Source organism: Notamacropus eugenii, chromosome 4 (genome assembly GCF_028372415.1).
Source record: "Notamacropus eugenii isolate mMacEug1 chromosome 4, mMacEug1.pri_v2, whole genome shotgun sequence".
In the NCBI taxonomy this organism is placed as follows: domain Eukaryota; kingdom Metazoa; phylum Chordata; class Mammalia; order Diprotodontia; family Macropodidae; genus Notamacropus; species Notamacropus eugenii.
The window spans coordinates 406,731,331-406,753,836 of record NC_092875.1 but is presented as its reverse complement, the minus strand read 5'-3'; the positions used below and the strand labels follow the sequence as shown (position 1 = coordinate 406,753,836).

Below are 22,506 nucleotides of genomic sequence, written 5' to 3'. Positions count from 1 at the left end.
ATATTAGTAACTTTTCAAATGAAGGTAAAGTGACAAAAATGTCTGTTCCTATTTCAAATATAAAATGACACACAATGAATGTCTGTGCACAGGATAAAATGCAGTCACTGCCTCACGTAAATACTTACGTTGTTCTCCTGGTTCTTGTTATTCTTTAGGAGAGTAATAACACAATTATGAATGAAGAACGCAAGAGTGAGCACTCCAGTCAATTGTGGGAAATGGATTCTGATCTCTAGGAGGAAAGGAGAGAAATCACATAAGATTCACAACTAGGGACTCCCATGAGCTGCCAAAAGACGCGATCAACAACCAAAGGGCAAAAATCAGCAGCTTCTGCTCTGCTTTAGGGTGTTGCTCCTTACCAACAGTACATGGGGAAATGGCTAAGAAAATGCTCCACAGAAAAGATCACAGAGTGAAGAAAAGTTGGCATGGTTTTTCTCAACCACTTCTCTAGAAAGCACTGGTGATGTTTGCCTTAGGACTTCCCTTCTCAGTGTTTACTTTCAAAAGTGGGAAAAAGTCATGCTAGGAGTTTAGACTTCAGGACACACACTGAACTTTCTGGGATTCTGTGGGGGAGAAAGGGAGAATAATGCAAATAAACATGATTGATAATAGAAAGAAGGAGGAGATCTGTGAAGCACCTATTTCTGACTGGAGATGCCTAGAATGCTTTGTTTCAGTTATATCTGACTCTTCATGACTCCATTTGGGGATTTCTTGTTAAAGATGCTGGAGTGGTTTGCTTCTCTATTTCATTTTCCAAATGAGGAAACTGTCAAACAGGGTTAAGTGACCTGCCCAGGGTCACAGAGATAGTAAGTGTCTGAGGACAGATTTGAATTCAGGATGATGAGTCTTCCTGACTCCAGGCCCAGTGCTCTATCCATTGTACCACCTAGATGCCCCTAGAATCTGTTAATAGCATTAGATCCCCACCAATGACAATGTAAGTAGGCAGAAAAAAGTATTGATATGATTATCCCAAATATTTTTATTTGACCAATTAGTCACGGAGGAAAAACTTTTTCTTGGCTTGACTCAGAATTTGTTAGCAAAGCTGACTACATTATGGTCTTCTGTTTACTACGCTGAAAAGTAGCTACATTTACACTAAATATATTGGGTCTGAGAACCTTTCCTATTTATGGTAAATGATAACATCTACCACAAGGTGAATAGCTTTAGTGGCACCACCATAACTACACTTACTCTATAACTACAAAGGTAGTGTGGCTCCCACCAATCTGGATCAGTAAAGTTGTTCAAATAAAATGTATCAAACAAAGCAAAAATACTCCACTGGCTATCACCTTCCTTCTACAAGCTATTAACTATAAGGAGTGTAATTAATAGGAATGACACAGGAAGCAAGGGGGAAGGAGACAAATAAGACCATGAATCTTTAACTCAAAACCTCATCTAAGCAAAGGTCCCCACTTGTCAGTCACTTGTTAAGAGATCTCTATCTGAGGACTGCTGTGGGTAAGCTCATCAATCATTTCTGGAGTTTCTAAGGAGAGCAAATGAAAATAAATTCAAATTAGCTCATCCTCCAACACTGGACAGAGATAGTTGTTCAGAATGTTAACAACAGTGCTATAAAATACTGACTCACTCTTATGACATTTAAAACAATGATGTAAAAATCTCTATTTATAGGTCATAAAGTAATGTTATTTGAAAAACTAGCAGGATTCTTAGTCTATCATCCAAAAAAGGTCCACGTCATTAGTATATCTCTAGTAAGACAGAAATATGCATATCAGCTCTGGGATCAGGAAGATTGTATCTCAAAGGATCACATTTCTAAGAAACGATAATTTCTTCTCTACAACCTGTGTTTGTGTACAATTTTTGTACAAACACAAATTATCCCTTTACACCCAGAATCTATATCCCAGAGGGCTTTTCTCCCATATGTCTTACTGAGACGCCTGGGGATGGGTGAATGGGGGAGGGAGATCTATAACCATGCAGTCCTAGGGTTAAGTTGTACCTGGTGGCATTTTCTGGGGCATTTAGATTTATGATCTTATGCTACACAGTCACTGATTCCTTATTAACTAGTAATAAGAAAGCACATGAAAGTTTGGTAATCTACATTTTCTACCCTGTCCCTTATTTAATGGATACATTCAAAATCTTGCAGAGATTTCTATTTTTAAAAAATTTATAAAAAATTCTGAGTTTATGTTATTTCTAGCTCCCTCCTCCCAATATTCTCCAAAACAAAAATGAAAAACAAACTGTGTGATAAACATAACTGAAGATGAGTAGTGCAAAGAAGTACAGAAATCTCTCATCCCTATAGTTCTGGCCTACAAAGAAAAAGCATCAGAGGAATTCTGATTGGGAAACCTAAGGAAAAAAATCACAGTGAGTCATTTTTCTAGTCTAGGTCAGTTCAGGAAGACAGGCAGGGGCATTTGTAAACATGAGGAGCATTTCAGTACAGGAAGAGACAGACTGTACCAGGGCAAGAAGAGATTCCAAATCCAGCATAAAGGGGCCTAATGGTGTGAAAGAGTGGCTGCAAAGATGCCAGAGTTCCAGATGGGGCCTTCTTTTTTCTCTCTGTTTTCTCACTTAGTGCTCTCATCCATCAGATCCCATGGTTTCAATGATCTCTTCCATGATAATGACTTCCAGATCTATATATCCAGCATTACTCTTTCTCCCAAGCTATAATCCGCATCAACAACTTCTACTGGGTATTTTGAAGGCCCTGTAGGCTTCTGCATTCATTCTTTACCCAAAACCCACTTCCCTTTCAAACTTCCTGTTTTGTTGAGACCACCAGCACCTTTCTAAGTCAACCAACTTTCAACCTGAGTATCACCTTTGACTTCTCAATTTCACTCACTCCCCCACAGTCAGACTTCTCTCTCCAGAGTCTTTCACACGTACATCTCTTTCTCTCCACTCATCTGGTGACAACGACCAAGTTCAAGCCCCAATCAATTCTCACCTGGGCTACTGCAATAGCTTTCTAATGAGGCTCTGTTTGAGTTTTTCCTCACTCCTATCTATCCTCCACAAAGCCAACAGAGCGATCTTCCCAAAGTCCATATCTGGTCATACCATTTATTCAACAGACGACTTTTGGGATAAAATATAACATTTAAAGCACTTGACAATTGATCTCACTCTCCTTTCCAGCTTCACTGAGCCTTTCTCCTGATCCACACACTCTATAATGTAGTCACACTCCGGCTGCTCTTCATGTACAACACCCCATCTCCTGTCCCTAGGCCTTAGCCTCAACTGTCCCCCACACCTGGACTGTTCTCCCCCTCTCACCTCTGTCCCTTGCAATTCCTTTGAGGCTTAGCTCAAGCGTGACCAGCTGCATGAGGCCTTTTCTGGTCCTCTTCGCTGCAAATGTTTTTTCCTTCCAGGACACCTTGTGCTTTGTAGAGCCCTGCTACACATGCGCGTGTTGTATCTCCCTTTTAGGGTGTAAATTCCTTGAGCACCGGCACTGTTTTGCTTGTAACTATTCTCTGGCACATAGAAGATGCTTAGTAAGTACTTCGTGTTTCACTGAAAGGCCCTCATTACATATCTCTCCTCACTTAGAAGGTCACATCTCTTTTATTGGAGTCAAGTTCAAAATACTGCAATAATCTTTTGGTCATTGCTTCAACAACCTAAGAGCTTGGGAAGAGAATCCCATCCTGGAACAGTATTTCCTTTTCTTTCCTTTATTTAAAGGTCACTTTATTTAAAATCACTGGTCCTCCTTTTTATCGATTCCTTTACCTTCAGGCCTCTTCTCTAATCTTTCCCCATCAGCATCTTGCTGTCTTTGGGGCCCAATTTTAGGAAACGTTGAAGAATATCACACTGCTTCACATGGAGAAAAAGTATCTTGAGTCTATCATCTTCATCAATGTATAATTCCAAAGAAAACCCAGAGCACAGGACATTTACCTCACCTACCTTTTTAAAAAATACCAGCCTGAAGACACAGTCAGTTTGGGATGGCTACTACCTTGTAGGAGAATCAGAAAATCAAGAGGAGGGTATACAATGGCTCTAAGGGTAATGGTAAAGCTGTCTTCAAAACTACTAGTCACTACTGAGCCAGTCTATATAGAAACCACAGAACCTGGTGGTGGAAGAAACAAACATAGAAAAAAAATCGCCATTTCAGAATTTAGAAAAGAGTATCTGGGCACTGAATGGGATTTTAATTCTAGATTGATCAAGTTAATATGCATGAAAAAAATCCTAAATTATCTTCAATGAGAATCAAGATAAGATTTCCTAGGTTACAACGCATGAACACACACAAAGGAAATGTGATACATGTGGTGGTCTGGAATTGGATGATACCTTAGCTGCTACAGTACAAAACAAAGAACTATCACTTCAAATAGGAAACAACAAGGAAGCTGACACATACCCCAGGAAACAGAGCTCAGCTCTACAGGAATACACAGGATACATCTTCTCTCAAATCAGATAAGAGTTAAGTCCTAGTTACAGTAATAATTTATTTTAAAATCAAAATAAATTTTAGCTACTGGGATAAAGACTCAGTATTTAACAAAAACTGCTGGGAAAAGTGAACAACTTTATAGAAGAAATTAAATTTGGACCAACATCTCACACTTTATACCAAGATAATCTCCAACTGGATGTGTCACCTAAATATAAAAGATCAAATCACAAATTAGAAAAATTTGGGGAAAAAAGTGATCAATCTACAGAGAAAAGTTCATGATGAAATAAGGGATAGAGAGGATCACAGAAAAAAATATATGGATAATTGATTATATAAAATTAAGAAGCTTTTTCACACAAAAATCCAATAGAGTTAAGATTAAAAGGGGAAACAAATGAGAAAAATCTTTGCAGCAAGATAAAGGCTTCAATTCCAAAGTGTGTAAGAAACTGACTCAAATTTGATAGAATAAGGCTCCTTCTCCAATTGATAAATGATATAAGGATATTTGAAAAGGCAATTCCCAAGGTAAAAAATCCAAGTTATCTGTAGCCACAGGGAAAAATGCTCCAAATCATTAACATCTAGAAAAATACAAACTGAAGCAATTCTGTGATTCCGTATCACACCAATCAAATTGCTGGAAGGCGTATGGAAAATCAGGCACAATGATGTACCATTGGTGTAATGATACACAAAGAAGTTACTAAACGGTGTATATGACATTTGACTCAGATATACCACTGCTAGGATATACTCCAAAGAGATCAAATAAAAGAAGCTGTGTGTAAAAAAAAAAAAAAAGCAGCTGTTTTCAAGGTACCAAAAAAAAAGGAAACTCAAAATATTCCCACAAATCAAGGAATGACCAAATAAGGTGTGATAAATGAATATGATGGAATATACACTAATGTGTTGTGGGAAATGAGGAACAAGAGAATTTCAAGGAGACAATGGACATTTATATGAACAGAGTAAAATGAGCAGAACACGAAGAACAATTTACACTATAGCAATGATTTAAAAATGAACAATTTTGAGGACTTTTATAGACTAAAGAATGAAGTTGAGTAGAATCAGAAGAACAATTTCTATACCACTACGACTGTAAACAACTCTGAAGGTTATAAAATAGGCTCAAAGTAGATATTACCTACATATGCCAGTCACTGAAACAAGTTCTCAACCTCTAAAGTCCTGGGTTAATGTCCTCCAGGAATGTCTTAAGGTTAAATAATTGTTTTCTTTTTTATTCCAACATATATTATTTCAAAACAGAAAAGATATCAACGGATAAATTAACCTGCTTTCTTCTGAATGAAATAAGGGGAAAAAGAGACCTCAACCTTATTCCTGATTTTATTGTATTATCATTAATAAAAACTGCCCAGAGTTTAAGAAAGAGCAGGATATTTCTATAATAACCATAGAGCAAGATTGTAAATTTAGAGATAATACTGATTTTATTATTTTTAATTTGGCTTTCACAGCTTACCTGGGACAAAAAACTCTGTTGATATAAACCAATGAAATTCCAAATGGAAACCCAACTGAATAGTCTTCCAGGTGACAAAGAAAACCAAATAGAGAACTGACACAGTACCTACGAGAAACAATCAGAAAATGTTTATCATTTGAGTATACCTTACAAAAGAACTTAATAAGCACTTTAAAAAGAATATAGAAAACATTATTACTTTCTGAACCCAAGAGCAATTCCCACAGAGACCCAATTCAGAGGTAAAAGATGGGAAGATGGCTCAGTCTATGTGTATAGAAGCAGGAAGACCAGGGAAAAAAGTCATGGAATCATGGAGGAGAATGCCAGTAATGAAAAGCAATACTTTCTGATATGTTTGCAACATTTTAAATGATTCTAGGACTCCGGCTTATATTTTGAATTAGACTGTCCCCAGGCTCATGATTAAATTTGGTTCTATTACATTCACATAAATTAAAAAAAACAATTTAGACTTGTGTCAACATGAACTTTCAAGATGGCAAGAAATTAAGAAAGAAAAAGTTAGGACACAAGTGCCAGAGTTAGCTACAAAGTTAGAAACTGACCACGATGCTAACAAGTGCCTCCCAAAATGAAGTCCTGTTTGGGTGTGATTATATGTTATCAGTAGAGATCATAGATTCTAGAATTCTCTCTGCCTAGGATGTCTTATACACAGGAAAATGTGGAGCATGCAGAGATCTAGGGCAGTCTAGATAGGAGGAAGGGATAAAAACACTTGGGAATTTTATATCTACTTCAAAAGGAATAGAGGAATCCCTGGAACTGGATAGCTAGAAGCAACAGCTGTAGTTTTATGGCCAGGCTTGGGGTTTAGCCAATGCCCTTCTAGGGTTCGGTGAAAGACAGCTTTGTATAATTTTTAAAAAAGGGTTTTTTTTTTATGGTCTTTGTTTTTACACCAGTCTTCATTCTACTCTTAAAAAATTTCAGAAAAGGCAATTGTGTAATCTCCCTTGGTAATATGTTCTAATGTCTTAAACTCTTATATAGTTAACAAGACTGTCCTAATATTTAACTTTGCCTTCCATCTGCTTAGGCTCATTTCTTCTAGTCTAATCCTTGAAGAATATGAAGAAAACTTATGCAATAGGAAGAAAACAGAAAACCTTAGGCTTATGTCCAAAAAACCTCACTTAAATCCAGGAAAAGTGAAAGGCTGGAATGGATCTTTCAATTTCCCCCATACTCATTTACATTCAGCTAGGAAGAGAAAAAAGAAATTAGAGTGACAGGATATCATATGAGAGAACAATTCAATCACAGATGAGAGATGATCTCTGTGCTGGGTTTTATTTCTTCAACATCCAACAACAAACATTTACCAACAAGCATTTAGTAAGGGTACTGGGCTTGGCACTAGGAAAGTTAAAAAATTTTAGATAAAACATAGTCCTTGTCCCCAAGGAGCTTGCAGACTATTAGGGAGAAAAGAAGTGCCAATAATATATAACATCATTTGGTAAGTACATTAGAGACTTAGAAAATGAAGTGCTATGGGAGTTCTGAGGAGGCTGGAGGAGGAGGTGTTAGTTGGGCTTGAAAGTCTGAGGTCTTCAGAGTCTTCAGAGGAGAAGAGAAGGAAGGCATAGGGAAAAGTATAAGCAAACACACAAGAGCATAGTATGTGTGTGAGAGGCAAAGAGTCATAATCCATTTTCACTACAGGCACGATGTAAGGAGGACTGAAGAGGTACTGAATAAAGGAAGAGGCTATTGTGATTGTCTAGTTACGTGGCAATAAGGGCCCGTACTAAGATGTTGTTGGCAGAAATAAAAATGAAGGGTCAAATGCAAGAAATATGATAGTAGTTGAATCAATAGTACATGGCCACTGATTGGCCATGTAAGTAAGAGAAATAAGAGCGAGGGAAGAGTCAGCCTGGTCATCACCAGGCTACAATTGCAGGCAACGGTGTGACAGGGGATGCCAGAGACAATTATATCAAGAGAGGGTAGTAAAGGGCTCAGTTTCAAACATACTACGTTTATGATGTCAGTGGGAGATCCTGGTAGATATTGTGTAGGCAGCTGGAGACATGACTCTGGAGCTCAAAAGAGAAGTCAGGTCTAGACGTATATATTTAGGAATTAACGATAATCCCAAGACAGTTGATGTTACGATACCAAATGAAACTGCAAGTAAAGACTGAGAACAGAAGAAAGCCAAGGATATATCCTTAAAGAGTAACTAAATTTGTGGGCAAGGAAGATGACCAGGAAATGGGACAGAAGAACAGTTACTAAAGTAGGAGAACCAAGAGTGTGAGGTTCCTGAAGCCAAGGGAAGAGAAACCATTTAGAAATTGGGGTTAACAACAGTACGAAAAGCTCATCAGACTGCTGAAAGCAATTTCTAATGGAAGTCATTTCAGTAAAGTATTGTGGAGTTTGAAGAAAGTGGCTACTGAGGAATGGAAGCACTGCATTGCTACTCTTTTTAAAAAGCTGAGAAGAAAAGGGGAGGAAAGAGGGATAACAGCTGGAAGAACTGGAAGAAATCAAAGCAAAGGATTTTCTTCAGATTGAAAAGACCTGAATATGTTTGTGGACAGACGAAAAAAAAAACTGCTGGTGAAAGAGAGCCGGAAGCTGAGTGAGAGAGAAATGAGAATGTGATAGAGGGAGATCCTCTGGGCAAAGTGAGTCTTTTGTGATGAGAAGAGAGAGAAAATAGGAGGAATGGAGGACTAGAAAGAGGTCATTCCATAGGATTTCAACATCCTTAGTGAAATAGGTTGCTAGGTCATCTGCTAAGTTTGGAGGGGTGGAGTAAGGAGTGAAGGCAGCTATGGGTGAGGAAAGAATTCGAAAAGACTGGAAAAGCTGCCATGAGGAAGGAGATAAGGTTGATAAGAGTAGAGTAGAAAAACCGTTAGCCACCAAAGGCACAACAGAGATTCTGTAGCATGATTTTGTTACAGGTGAAATCAGTTCACTTTGGAGACTCCCCAGTAAGACTCAGTAGCTCTTGAGCAAGAATGGAGAACTCAAATGGTAAAGGTTACTCAGGGATGAAAACGAGCAGACTAAGAGGACAAAGCACTCTGGGAAAGCAGATTAAAGAAACATTAGTTTAGTAGCAGCCTTTGGTCAACCTTTGGTATGGGGAGAACTGAAATCAAAATAGGAAAGACAGTCTAGGAGAAAAAAGACAAAAGAATCTTACTGAAGGATTTTACAGGGGCCCAATAATTAATCTATTTCAAGAGCTGAGATCCAAACATGAAGATGAACTATGAACATGAGAGTGGTTGAAATGGTTTGCAGAAATGCAGTGAAGTTGAAAAGGGTAAAGAACTATGTGGTCAGGTTGCTAGAGAATTTATCAGCAAGAGTACTGATGATGAGTACCGATGATGAAGAATAACAAGGGACAAGGGATGGAGTGCAGAGGAAAGCTACAAGCTGGTTACCAAAGTCACTGAAAAAATCTAAGACCTAGATAGCAGTAAAAGGCAGCAAAAAAAAAAGTGGAAGAGGGTGGTACAAGTGGATTACATAATCCTTGAAAAAGGAAAGGCCTCTGGAGGAGGGATACAGGAATGGACTTCAAGTGGTAGTGGAGACAATCCCTCCTCTTGCCATGGGGAACTGGGAAAAACTGGTACAGATAAAGATGACTGCAAGAGATGTGGTATCCTCAAAGGAAAAGAGAGGTTTCAATTAAAGTGAGGAGATGGAAGGAATGTTGATTAAAACATTCAAAAATATAGGGGAGTTTATTGAGAAAGGAGCAGAAGTTCCAAATGGCAGTAGGTAAATGAGTGGACTGTGATAGGAATTGATTGGGAGAGAACAGTTGTTGTTAGAACAGGGTTTTAGGAGGTCGTATGGGCGTCTAAGGATGTAAGACTGGACCCTACTGCAAGGAGGTGCTTGGGCTTACCTAGAATGTTAAATTTTGCAAAAAAAGATGGAGACTTGAAGTTGAGCAGTGGTAGGAGTAATCCTACTAGGTAAAAAGGCACTGTCCTGGATTTATTCCACCACTTTTCAAACTGCTGGAAGTCAGTGTTGTTGGTGGAGAAAACTTCCATGGTGTGGTTGTCAGGTTGGCTACCACCTCCGGCCTCTGGGCAAATCACTGCAATAGGAAAATCATCAGGTTAAGAGAGGCTATGAAAAATACTGACTCTGCCAGGAGAAACTGCAGTTTCTTTACTACAGACCCTATAAAACAGATGACATTTTTCTCTTTAACTCCAAGTGACTTCCTATGAGAGCTCTCTAGAGTCCAGGTACTGTCTCTTTTTTAAAAAATTAATTTATTTACTTTTAGCTTTCAACATTCACTTTTGTAAGGTTTTGAGTTCTCAATTCTCCATGCCCTCCATCCCCCTTCCCAAGAAGGCATGCAATGTGATATAGGGTATACATGTATGATCATATTAAATATATTTCCATGTTAATCATGTTGTGAAAGAAGAATCAGAAGAAATAAGGTTTAGAATAATATATCATACTGTATACCACAATAAAGTCCAAATGTATTCATAAACTAAATATGATAGGTAATGTCATTTTAAAAACTGGAGGAGAACATAAGGCAGTACCTTGTACACCAAGGGTTATGGAAAGAATTCTTCAATAAGTGTCAATGATGTCATAAGTGATTAAGACACTTTCAATTGCATAAGATTAAAAAACATGTATACAAAATCAGTGCTGCTATCAGAGAACTGGGAACAAATCTTTAGTAAATCTTTCTGAGAACGGTCTGAGATCTAAGATGTATATGAAACTGATACAAATATATAAAAGCGAAAGTCATTCTTATTATCTAAGTGGTCCAAAAGATAATTTTAAAAAATGCCAACTGTCAACACTTATGAAATGCTCCTAATCACAGTTAAGAGAAATGTAAATTAAAACACACACAATTCACACACATCAAATTGACAAAGATAACAAAATGGTGAATATTGTTGGGAATATAAAAATTCTGGGACACTAACGAACGAAGGTTGCTGGTGCTCTGAACTAATTCAATCATAGTGGGAAACAATTTGAAATTATCCTCGAAGAGACAATAAACTACATATACCTTTCAACCCAGTGATTCCACTATGAGGTACCTACCCCAGGAGGTCAAAGACAAAGAGAATGGGCTAACATATATAAAAATATTGTACTGGGGAGTCTTTTTCCTTTCCTAGCAAAGAACTGAAAAGAGTGAGTACAAATTAACTACAGAAAGGTAAACAAACTGAGTTATATGAATGTAATGGAATATTACTATACCATAAGAAATGAAGAACATGAAGGATTCAGAGACACTTGGTAAGACTGGTATGAACTGATACAGAGTGAAGTAAACTGAACTACTAACTTTAATTCATTCTGCGTTTTAACACTTCTGATGCTATTCTGATGGGTCCATGACATTCTTCTGTGTCCATCCTGTTAACCCATTCTTACTTTAGTCATCTATTCATATCTCTTAATGATTTAACTTGGTTGACTAGTTCTCGGTGCAAACATACTGGTCTTTAAACAGCGATCCTTTTCTTCCTTGCACTTTTTTTTTGTTTTGTATCTGTGCCTCCTGCCTCTCCTGTACTAACTTAGCCTATAGACATTTAATCTATGGGACCTCATCCATTCTCTGAACCCTTGGAGATCTACTATGATCTCCTATAAGGCACTACATAAAACTAAGCCTAGCTGCCTTTTCCGTAGGTTAAAAATCCATAGGACATACACACATACACATACATACACACACACACACACACACACACACATACACCTCACAATTTCCTATTACTAATGAATCAAATCTACAAATGTTTATTAAGCACTTATTATGTGCTGATTACAGTGGTAGGTGATGAGAATACGAAGACAAAACAGTTTCGGCCCTCAAGAAATTTACATTTTTAACAGGGAAGACAGCATGTATATACGTACACACTCTCTCTCTCTCACACACACACACACACACACACACACACACACATTTGCAAGGTGAATATAAGTTAACCTTGGAGAGAACAGCATGAGCAGCAGGGGAAGGTGAGGAAGGAGAACATTCCAGACATGTGGGACAGTTCAGTGTAAAGAAGCAGACATGAGGAACAGCAAGGAATTCACTGTGGCTAGCTCACAGTGTACATTAAAGCTGGAAGGGAAGGATGGAGCCAAACAGGGAAGTTAATGTTTCAGTCCAGAGATGATGGAGGGGGTGGTTCAATGAGTAGGAGAATGACAGGTCAGAACTATAATTTAGGAAAATAGCTTGGGAGGCTATAGAGAGGATAAACTGGAGTGGGGAGACATGATACAGAGAGGCCAACCTGGGCCCAATTATTGAAAATGAAGACCTCATCTGGAATGGTATGAGTGGAGGAAAAAAAAAGAGAAACGTAGGAAAGATGCCGGAGAGAAAGATTTGGAACTTCTGTTTAGATGTTCTGGGAGGAGTTGAGGACACTGAGGTTAAAAGTCTGGATGACTGGAAGAATGGCAGGGCTCCTGACAAAGAGGAAAGTTTGGAAGAGGGCCAAGGCTTAAAGGGAAGCAATGAACTCTGTTTTAGACATTTTGAATTTGAGATACCTAGAAGATACACGATTAGAAATGTGCAAAAGACAATGGGAGATGTGGGAAAGGAGCTCAGGAGAGACACTAAGGTTGGATCTAGAGAGGTGAGAGTCATCAGTTTAGAAATTATACCTGAATCCATGGGAGCTAATGAGATCACCAAGACAGCATAGAGATAACAAGAGAGCCAAGTGCAGAGCCTTGGGGGCCTCCAGCTCAGGGGCAGGACACAGATAAGGATCCAGCAAAGGCAGCTAGGAGGAGAACCAAGTGAAACCAGGGTCATGAAAACCCAGGGAGGAGAGTGTTCAGGAAGAGAAACCAATCAACATTTATACTCCATGGAGAGTTGGGCAAGGAGAACTGAGGAAAGGTCATTAGATTTGGCAAGAGATCAATGGGAACTCTGGAGTTGGTCAGAGTCAGGTCCAGTGTAAGAGTTATTTCTTCTGCCTTTGAAAGAATGAGATATCATTAAAGCAAGGCAAGAATTTATCAGCTGCTTTATTTCTTGGCTACGAGAGAATTCTGGCAGATTCCCGGATTCCTGGAACACTGAAATCCTCCATTATTACTAAACTATGCTTCTGTGACATGCTTGTTATATGTTAAAAAAAATTCCTCATCTATCTCTTCCTCTTGTCCAGGTGGTCTACGCTATAGTCTATGAAGTTGTCACAGGGCACGTTTTTGCTGTTTTCCTGGGCATTGCTCTATTGCTGCTCTGGCTCCTAGATCTCCTTGGGGAATACCTTTATTGAATATCTTCCTAACATGCAATCCTCCTTTTCCAACAATGATCTGTGTTGTTATTTTTGAATAAGATATATATTTAAAGCCCCAATCTAGTTATGACTTCTTAACACTAAGTCTCAGCGATACCTATGGGGCTGAATTTGCCTCCTGGCATCCAGGCCTCTAGCTCACAAACTCTTCACCTATAGGTTCCTGAGGAATAGTTTGTGTCTCTAGCTCCTCTCTTAAGAGTATTCTTCCTAGGCTGAAGCACTAATCTCTGTGCTGTCCAGCCTGGTGGAGAAGCAAGCACTATGCTTATCACTTTAGGAAAATATACAAAGGTGAAAAGACAAGATCAAGTGGCTGGCAAGCAGTAAGGACCAGCATCAAAACTTTCTTTCTGAGTTCTTACTATTTAAATGTACCTCTAAGCAGTAACTAACTGGGAGTTAGTAGTATTTAAGGGACATCCTGGGGGCCAGCTACCATACTCATTCTCAAAGCATCCCTTGTCAAAGCACCACACTTTTTTATCAGAAACCACAAGCACCAGGAAAGCCAGGAACTCAGAAATCTGGAATCAACAACATGCTCCATGTGATGGCTCTTCCATGTGTGCCTCATTCCCCACTCATTAATTTGGAATGAATTTACAGAGCCAGAGCCAAGTAAGAGTTCAATCCATCTCCAAGGGACCCAATCAGTGTACCAACCCAGACCCGGAGCTAAAATTCATGCCATCTCTACCTGTTCCCAATTACCCTAGTTTCACAAGTCTTTGCAATAGCAAGCTATACAGAATGACATTCACCTCTGAGTGATTCAGCATTTGGTCATCACAGGAACCCTGAAACTAAGTTCTTAAATCAATTTGTCCTTCCCTCATCCCATGGCTGGCAAATTCTCACCACTCAATTTCCTTATCTCCTATTTTTCAGCTTTATATGTTCAATCATGTAAACTTCCCAGCTCAAAAGCCCTTGGAGGTTCCATAAAGATAAAATACAAACTCCTCAGGATAATGTTTAAGGCCCTTCATAACTTGGCTCCAACCTACCTTATTTCTTTTTCTTTAAAAAAAAAAAACTTGTTAATTTTTAACATTCTTTAAAAATAATTTTTGTCTTATTGTTTCTTATGTTTCACGAATCATTAGCTTCCACTTGCCCAATTCTAATTTTTAAGGAATGATTTCTTTCAATGAACTTTCATACTCTTTTATTCACCTGACCTATTCTGCCTTTTAAGGAGTTCATTTCTTCAACGAATTTTTGTATTTCTTTTACCATTAGGCCAATTCTGTTCTTTTAAGGTGTTTCTTCAGTATTTTTTTGTGCCTCTTTTAGCAAGCTGTTAATTCTCTTTTCATAATTTTCTTGCATCACTCCATTTCTTTTCCCAGTTTTTCCTCTACCACTATTATCTCTTAAATTCTTATTGGGTTTGTGTCCAATTAGCATTTTTCTTTGAGGATTTCCTTGTAGCTGTTTTCATACTGGTGTCTTCTACTGAGTTTCTATTTCCCTACTAACCTAGTAGTTTTTTATGGTCAAGTTATTATTTTTTTGTTTGCTTTCTGCTCATTTTTCCCAGTCTAATTCTTTTTTTTTCAGGGGGGAATAGTATTTTATTTTTTTCCAATTACACGTAAAGACAGTTTTCAACATTCATTTTTTATAAGGTTGTGAGTTTCGATTTTTTTCTCCTATCCTTTCTCCCATCCTCCCCAAGATGGCAAGCAATCTGATACACAGCCTAACTCTTGACTTTGAACTTCATGTTCACATTGGACTCTGCTTACCTAGAGTGGGGAGGCACTATCCTTAGTGTCAGGTTTCTTCAGGTTGCTGTTTTCAGAGTTAATTCTGGGGTTTGCAAATTTTCTTTTATTGTCTTTCATTTCATTAGCACATAACTAATTACATATAACTAACAGGTAAAGCACAACTATTGTGAACTCTTATATTATTGAATAAAATGCATATTCATAAACTTTCAAAAGTTATTTAAACCTTCTGAATAGTAACTTGTTTAGGATTTGAATTTTGTTGTTGTTGAGAAAACAGCCCTGAACTTAGTTGAATAACTTGGGTTCAAGTTCAAGCTCTAATTCTTGGTAGCTATGTGACCTTGACCTAGTCACTGAACCTCTACAGGCTGCAAATCCCTCTGCTAGGAGGACGCCACTACTTGTACTTAGCCCTTCTGAGGGAACAGGTTTGGAAATGCTAAAACGCTACCCAAATGAGCTATTACAATGATCCCAGCCCTCTAACAACCCTATATTGTCATAGAAAAGGAGGGTTTAGTACTTAGGATACTCATTTACTTACTCTGAATTTTACTAATTTTTATCAGCTCATATTTGCTGGTCTCAAAGTCTCTTTTATTATGTTGAGCAAGTGAAGCTTTTCTAAGAGGAGCCAAGATTTTTCTCAGGACTCTAATATTTTAATGCTTACTGACCTCTATTTACTGTCAGAAAATTCTTGATTTGCTGAATAACATTTCTGTATCCTATGAACTTTGGAGGAGGGGGAGTTATAAAGCACTATGACTCCCAGATTAAACAGTGAAATATTTATTTTAAGCTCAAAGAATTCCTCCAACTACTGAACTGAAAGTCACAGGCTTTGGTTCTATAATTCTTACATGCTACTTAAGAAAAACTGCTATAGAACAACTTACCTGGGTTGCTACCGTTAGTACTAAGGATGTCATCTGTGATGTTCACATGATGAACAAAATCTGAAATAAGAAAGTAAAAACCATTTACATGATGCAGATGCTGACACAATCACTGAGACTGCTGCTAAGCAATAATGGCTAGTGCACCAGCCTCAGAAATCCTAAATTCTTGTCTGTTAACGACTGAGCCTCTTTTTGTCACAGATACCTGATAAATGAAGGTCACGCACTACTCTGAAAACATGAAAAGGTTAGTGAAATAATATGTTCGTGTAAACTAACATGAGCCCAGAGTGGAAACAGTCCAGTTTAGATTTCAACTTAACTGCAGGACTGAGGTATCTGACATTTAGGTCTCTGAAGGATTTGGAGTGTTCTGGACTAAAACAAATACATTTATTTCCCCCCAAAGAGGAAGCTGAACAAGGCAGTTAAATTATTCAGTGATTTCATAATTTGCCCCTCAGCAACCTTCCTTAAGGATGAAAGTTTATGAAATATTATGTAATCCCTGGATGAAAAAATATTACATTATTTTATAAATTGCCCTTAGCAGGATGCCAAGATCCAGTCCAGCCTAAGATGATTTAGGGTACTTGTCAGTTCTCTCGACTTCCTTTCTGCATTTCTCAAAACTCCTCAAGATTATCATTTACTCTTTCCTCTTTTTTTGACTATTTCAGAGGAAGATACACTTACTCCTCATTCTAACCAATTCCCCTCCCCTGTCCTTGACTCTCTGTACCTTTCATGATCTTGCTCCAGAAATTAATCATTCTCACACATCCTTCAATCTCCCTCCCTCTCCACTGGTTCCTTTCTATTTACTTAGAAAGTCCCAGGTCACACTAACAGTAAAACAGCTTTCCATCTTGACCCCTCTACCCCATATAACTCCCATTTCATCTCTCCCTTATCTTGGTCTCACTTCTAGAACAAGTGTCTGCACTCAGTTCTCTCTCACACTCTCCTTAACCCTGGAAAATATGGCTTCTCTCTCTGCCCATCACAGCATAGGACCAGTCTTCATGTCTATCCCAAAGCTGCTTTTACCCTGAGGAATTTCAGCTGATATGTTCATGTTCCCTCAAAAACCCTGGTCTCTCACTATGTCTTCCAACTCACCACCTATGACCTGCACTTTCATTCCACCTCAGCCCCACATAATGATGGCCACATCCTTGTCACGTCACTGCCCACAAGATTTTCACCTGCACACTTTCTTGCCTCCCTCTCACATCTCAGTCCCTTGTAATATGGTTTCCATTCATACCACTTGACCAAAACCATTCTTTCTAATGTCACTAATTACAAAATTCAATAATTTTCTCAGTCCCTATCTTTCTAAACCCTACAGACCACCCATTCTTTTGAGATAGTCTCTCCTCCCTGGGTTTTTACGTTACTGTTCTGTTGTAGTTGTGTTCTTACCTTCTGGATCAATCTTCTACCATCCATTTCCTACCCCCTAGATGTGGCTGGATCTCAGGGTTCCATCTTGGGCCTTCTCCCTTGGTAATGTCATTGGCTCACATGAATGTACTTATGTGCAATGTGGTACTCAAGTCTGAAAATCTGGATTCAAATCCTACTTCTGCCATTTACTACTTGTGTGACTTTGGGGCAGTTACTTATGTTTCTCTGGATCTGTTTCCTCATCTGTAAAATGAATGGATTGGACTACATGGCTTCCAAGGTTCCATCTAGCTTTGAGGTTATGATCTATGCAGATGACTCTCAAATCTGCATAACTATCCCTCATTTCTCTTCTTTGCTCCACTCCCCTATCTCTAATTGCTAGACACTTCCATCTCTGTGTCTGTCCCATAAGCATCTCAAGCTCAATATGTCCAACATAAAACTTGTTATTTTTCCCCTTAAATTCACTCCTCCTTTTCAAGTCCTTACTTCTGTTTAAGGCACTACTATTATTCTAGCCACCAAGGTTAGTGATCTACAAGTCAACTTCAACTCTTCTAACCGGTTGTCAACCCTTGTCAATTCTGTTTCTTGCATCTGTCTTCCTTCTCTCCACACACCTAGTCACCACCCTGGTTCAGGCCTTCATCACCTCTCACCTTAATTGCTGAAAGGCTTCCTAATTGATTCCCCTGCCTCCAATCTCATAATCCATTTTTTCACACACTTGCCAAACTATAAATTTTTAAACTACAGGTTTATGTCATTCTTCTTGTTAAGAAGTGTTGCTGGTGCGTCCCACTCCTTTAGGATAAAATACAAACTCTTCTGGTTCGCATTTAGAGCCTTTTGCAATTTGGCTATGACCTCTCTCTAGGCGGATTACACAATTCTATCCCTTGCATGCTATGTTCCAGGCAAATCATCCTACTTGCTAATTCCTGTACGTGATAGTCTGACTTCTGCCTCTGTGCAAATGTACAGGATGTCCCCCATGCCTGAAATGTTCTATCTTTCCATCTCTACCTAGTGGAACCCCTAAATCTCCTTCCTTCAAAGCTCAGGTCAACTGCTACCAATTCTGCCCTCCCAAATGTGATGTACAAATTCTGCACATAGCTTGTGTTTATCTGTGAATACATCATATCTTGTCAAAAGAATATAAGCTCTTCAAGGGTAGGGATTATCTCACTTTTGTATTTGTATCTCTAGTGCCTACCTCACAGCAGGTACTTAATAAAAGCTTGAATGACTGATCCACTAAAGTTCTCAATCTTTATCTAGTGTCATTAATTTTTGCTCCATAATAATTTGACCTTTTCTGTTGACCTATTTCATTCATTTCTCATCCTTTATGCAAAACCGATCCACTTAAATTTCCCCAGTTTCCTGATTTTCATACCATGCTGATTTATAAGGGAACAACTGAAGATCAGCTCTTAGAGTAAAGCTATAAGTCAAATTCTGAAGCAACACCCCCACCCCCAAACTGATTTCCAAACTATCTTATTATCCAGGGATTTTTTTTTTAATTTTTTTTAATTTTTTTAATTTTTTTATTTTTTTAATGTTTAACAATCACTGCCATACAATTGCGATTTTATCCCTCCCCACCCACCCCCCACTACCTCCCTCCCCACAACTGCATACAATTCTGTATAGATTCTACATATACTTTCCTATTGAGTATATTTTCACTATAGTCATGCTATGTAGTCAGACTAAGATAAATGAAAGAATCCGTATAACAAATCAGAACATGATACACAAACAGATACACATACACAAACATGATCTGCTACATTATGTGAGTGACTTCCATATTTCTCTCTCTGAGTGTGGAAGGCATTTTGCCTTGAGGTCCACCATTGGGATTTTTTTTTTTTTTCAGAAGTTCTTGTGTTATTACAAAAATCTAAGTCTACCAGAAAAAACTCTCACACACTGTGGTTGTTGCTGTGCATAAAGTTCTCCTGGTTCTGCTCCTTTCACTCAGCATCAGGTCATATAAGTCCTTCCAAGCCTCTCTGAAGTCTTCTTGTTCATCATTTCTTATGGCACAGTAGTACTCCATTACATTCATATACCATAATTTATTCAGCCATTCCCCAATTGATGGACATCCCCTTGACTTCCAGTTTTTGGCAACTACATAGAGTGCTGCTATAAATATTTTTGTACATGTGGGACCCTTTCCCATTTTTATGATCTCTTGGGGATATAGTCCTAGTAGCGATATTGCTGGGTCAAAGGGTATGCACATTTTTGTAGCCCTTTGGGCATAGTTCCAAATTGCTCTCCAGAATGGTTGGATGCGCTCACAGCTCCACCAACAATGAATTAGTGTTCCAACTCTCCCACATCCTCTCCAGCATTTATCATTTTCTTGTTCTGTCATGTTTGCCAATCTTATAGGTGTGATGTGGTACCTCAGAGTTGTTTTGATTTGCATCTCTCTAACCAATAGTGATTTAGAGCATTTTTTCATATGATTATAGATAGCTTTAATTTCTTCCTCTGAAAATTGCCTGTTCATATCCTTTGACCATTTATCAATTGGGGTTATCCAGGGATTTTTAAGGTAATGTTACACTGCTTGAAATTAGCAGGGCTTAAGTTAATACAATGTTTTAAGGCATTTCATAAGAAAGCCACTTATAAAGGAATTCACTGAAATCAATGTACAGCATTATTGTATCATACAAGCATTTAATTTTATGTGCTCAATCCAGGAATGGCTCCTTTGGACACATCATCTTTCCTCATCTCATCTCTTTCCCTCCCTCTCTCTTTCTCTCTTCCTAACGTTTCTCTTTCTCTCTCTACCTGCATTGCTGAGCTGAACCAAGACAAGTAAAGTAGGTGCAAGGGTCCTGGAACTGAGGCTGTCAGTCAAAGGTTCCAGGGATTTTTAATGCCTTAAGTTCTTTAACATTTCTTTTTCTTGGTCTTTTCCCTTAGTACTGATCTCCCAGAACGCTAGCATCCTTGCATGGCATTGTGGAAGTTTTACCTTGTAGAAACAAGGATATTGTGGATACCTCCTGTTACCAAAACCTCAGCTCTAGTTTTTGTGATGGGGAGAAAGATCTAGTCTGGACATTGCTAAACCAGGTCGTCCTTGACCTAGGGACTCCTGTTTCCTTCCCTGGGGTAGACACAAAGGATGTGGGCCATTGTTTATTTCACATAAAAGTATAAGAAATAGTCTTTCCCACAGTCTGACCACTTGCCCAGCTTTGCATCATCTCTCCCCACTGTAACCTTTGAGTTGTGGGAAAGGAATTTTCCTCTTCACTCACATTTCATCAGAATGAAAGAGATGATATTTGAGCTAAATAAAAGTGAAGGCTTCAGTGAAGCCAGAAGAAGCATTAAACTTATGGCTAGAACACATCAACTTTAACCATGTGTCTACTTATGTCAATGTATGAGAAACACCTCTGAGTACCTACATACTGCTCCAGTCTCCCAACAGAGAGGACCAGCTAATTCTGATGAGAATTAAAGCCAGACACTTTTGTGATTTTGTCTTACTTGCTAAGTTTAGAACTTAAACACTGTGTAAGATGTGACTCCAATGTAAGGTTAAAAACATTTTCACAGATCATAATCCTATGATGATATGGTAAGCAGCCTGGCAGAAAGCACATATTATCTCACATTTCTTCTGTTCCAAAGGGGAGAATAGTACCTGACATGTACACAGTATTTTAAGATTTACAAAGCACTTCAGAGAAGTTTCCTTTAAACCTTACAACAAACCTATGAGGTGTATTATCATTCCTACAGATATTATCAAGCTCATCTTACAGATGAGAAAACTGGGTATTAGAGAAGTTTAGTGACCTGCCCAAGGACACAGTTAGTAAAAGTCAGAGTGGAATTCTAACTCATCGTGTAATTCAAGTTCAGCATTTTTACATTACACTGTACCATGTGTACTACTATTGTACTAATAGGAGAAAAAATAAGAATGAAAGATATTACTTACTGAAAATGAATTTTCCAGTGTTGAAAAGAAAATTGGACATAAGAACCCAATAAACTATCATGGCTCCAATGAGAGATACCAGGGAGAACAGCAGACCAGACCACTGACCAAAGGAGCCAAAATAATGTTTGCAAACATCTGGAAATTCCCAGTTAGTGGTATCTAATGAAGCTAGAAAAAGGGAAAAAATAAGATGGGTAGATTAAGTCAAATATTTCATACTGACATAGCAGTTCTTATCCCTAAAGTATCTTAAAATGCTTATCAAAAATTTGGGTTATTCTGCATTGGAAAGATTTATTTCAATAGACCTCCTTTAAAGGACAATCTCTTATATTTGAATAAAGTATACAAGTCTTGGCTACCCTTTGCACTTTGAAAGGCAATAAGCAGACATACACAACATATCCTGGAATTAGTTCACTTATGGAAATTTTGTTATTTCTGTAGTGAAATACAGCAGTTATTCAAGATATGCTTAACAACACCATGCAGACCAGTGTTTTAGGAACAGAAACTAGCAATGAAACCTATAAAATTTAGAAGTTGGACACTTCTGTCCAAGTGAGAAGTGAGAACAGTCCTAGTAAAGGGACCTGAAATAGTTATGCATAAACAAGACATCAATTTAATAAGAAAACTCTTCTAGTTTCAGTTCTAAGTAAATATTATTTCTAAGGAAAGTCAAGGGGCAGCATCTAGTGAATTACAATAATGGAAGAACCTGGGTATCTCTAAGTAGTTTATGGTCTGTCTTGTCCTGATAGCTGTGCTTAGCTCTTATAAATAAGCCCTTTTCATGGAAGAAGGAAGAGACAGAAGGAGGGAGTAACAGAGTTTGGAACTCAGCACTTTAAATAAAAATGTTAAACAACTGTAATGACAAACAAATCAGCTTTTAGAAACACTTCTGTCTTTGCAACAGCCCCCAGAGGCATGCGATAAAATGACCAACTCACGTCTAACTCACAGTTCAAACTGAAAGGTAAAAAAGAATACATTCATCATGGTCTTAGAATATGAAAACTTTATAAATGTTTGATGGTAACTCTGTAACTATAAAGGAATATTAAAATTAACTGTCATTCAGTCTTACCCACAAAATCTAGGCAAAAAGTTAAACCAAAAACCACATGGCTT

The 22,506-nt window shown here is 38.2% G+C and overlaps 1 protein-coding gene across 5 annotated transcripts in view; it reads right to left on the bottom strand.

Annotated features, from left to right (window-relative positions):
* SLC38A9 (solute carrier family 38 member 9) overlaps window positions 1-22,506 on the bottom strand; it is a 104,693-nt gene that overhangs the window by 46,869 nt on the left and 35,318 nt on the right. For all 5 annotated transcript variants that reach the window (XM_072605615.1, XM_072605619.1, XM_072605618.1 and 2 more), the window contains 5 exons: window positions 21,367-21,537; window positions 15,954-16,013; window positions 9,871-10,068; window positions 5,955-6,062; window positions 129-235 (listed from right to left, as the gene is read on the bottom strand). In XM_072605615.1, the coding sequence (XP_072461716.1) occupies window positions 129-235; window positions 5,955-6,062; window positions 9,871-10,068; window positions 15,954-16,013; window positions 21,367-21,537 (644 nt within the window). The remainder of the gene's footprint in view (window positions 1-128; window positions 236-5,954; window positions 6,063-9,870; window positions 10,069-15,953; window positions 16,014-21,366; window positions 21,538-22,506) is intronic.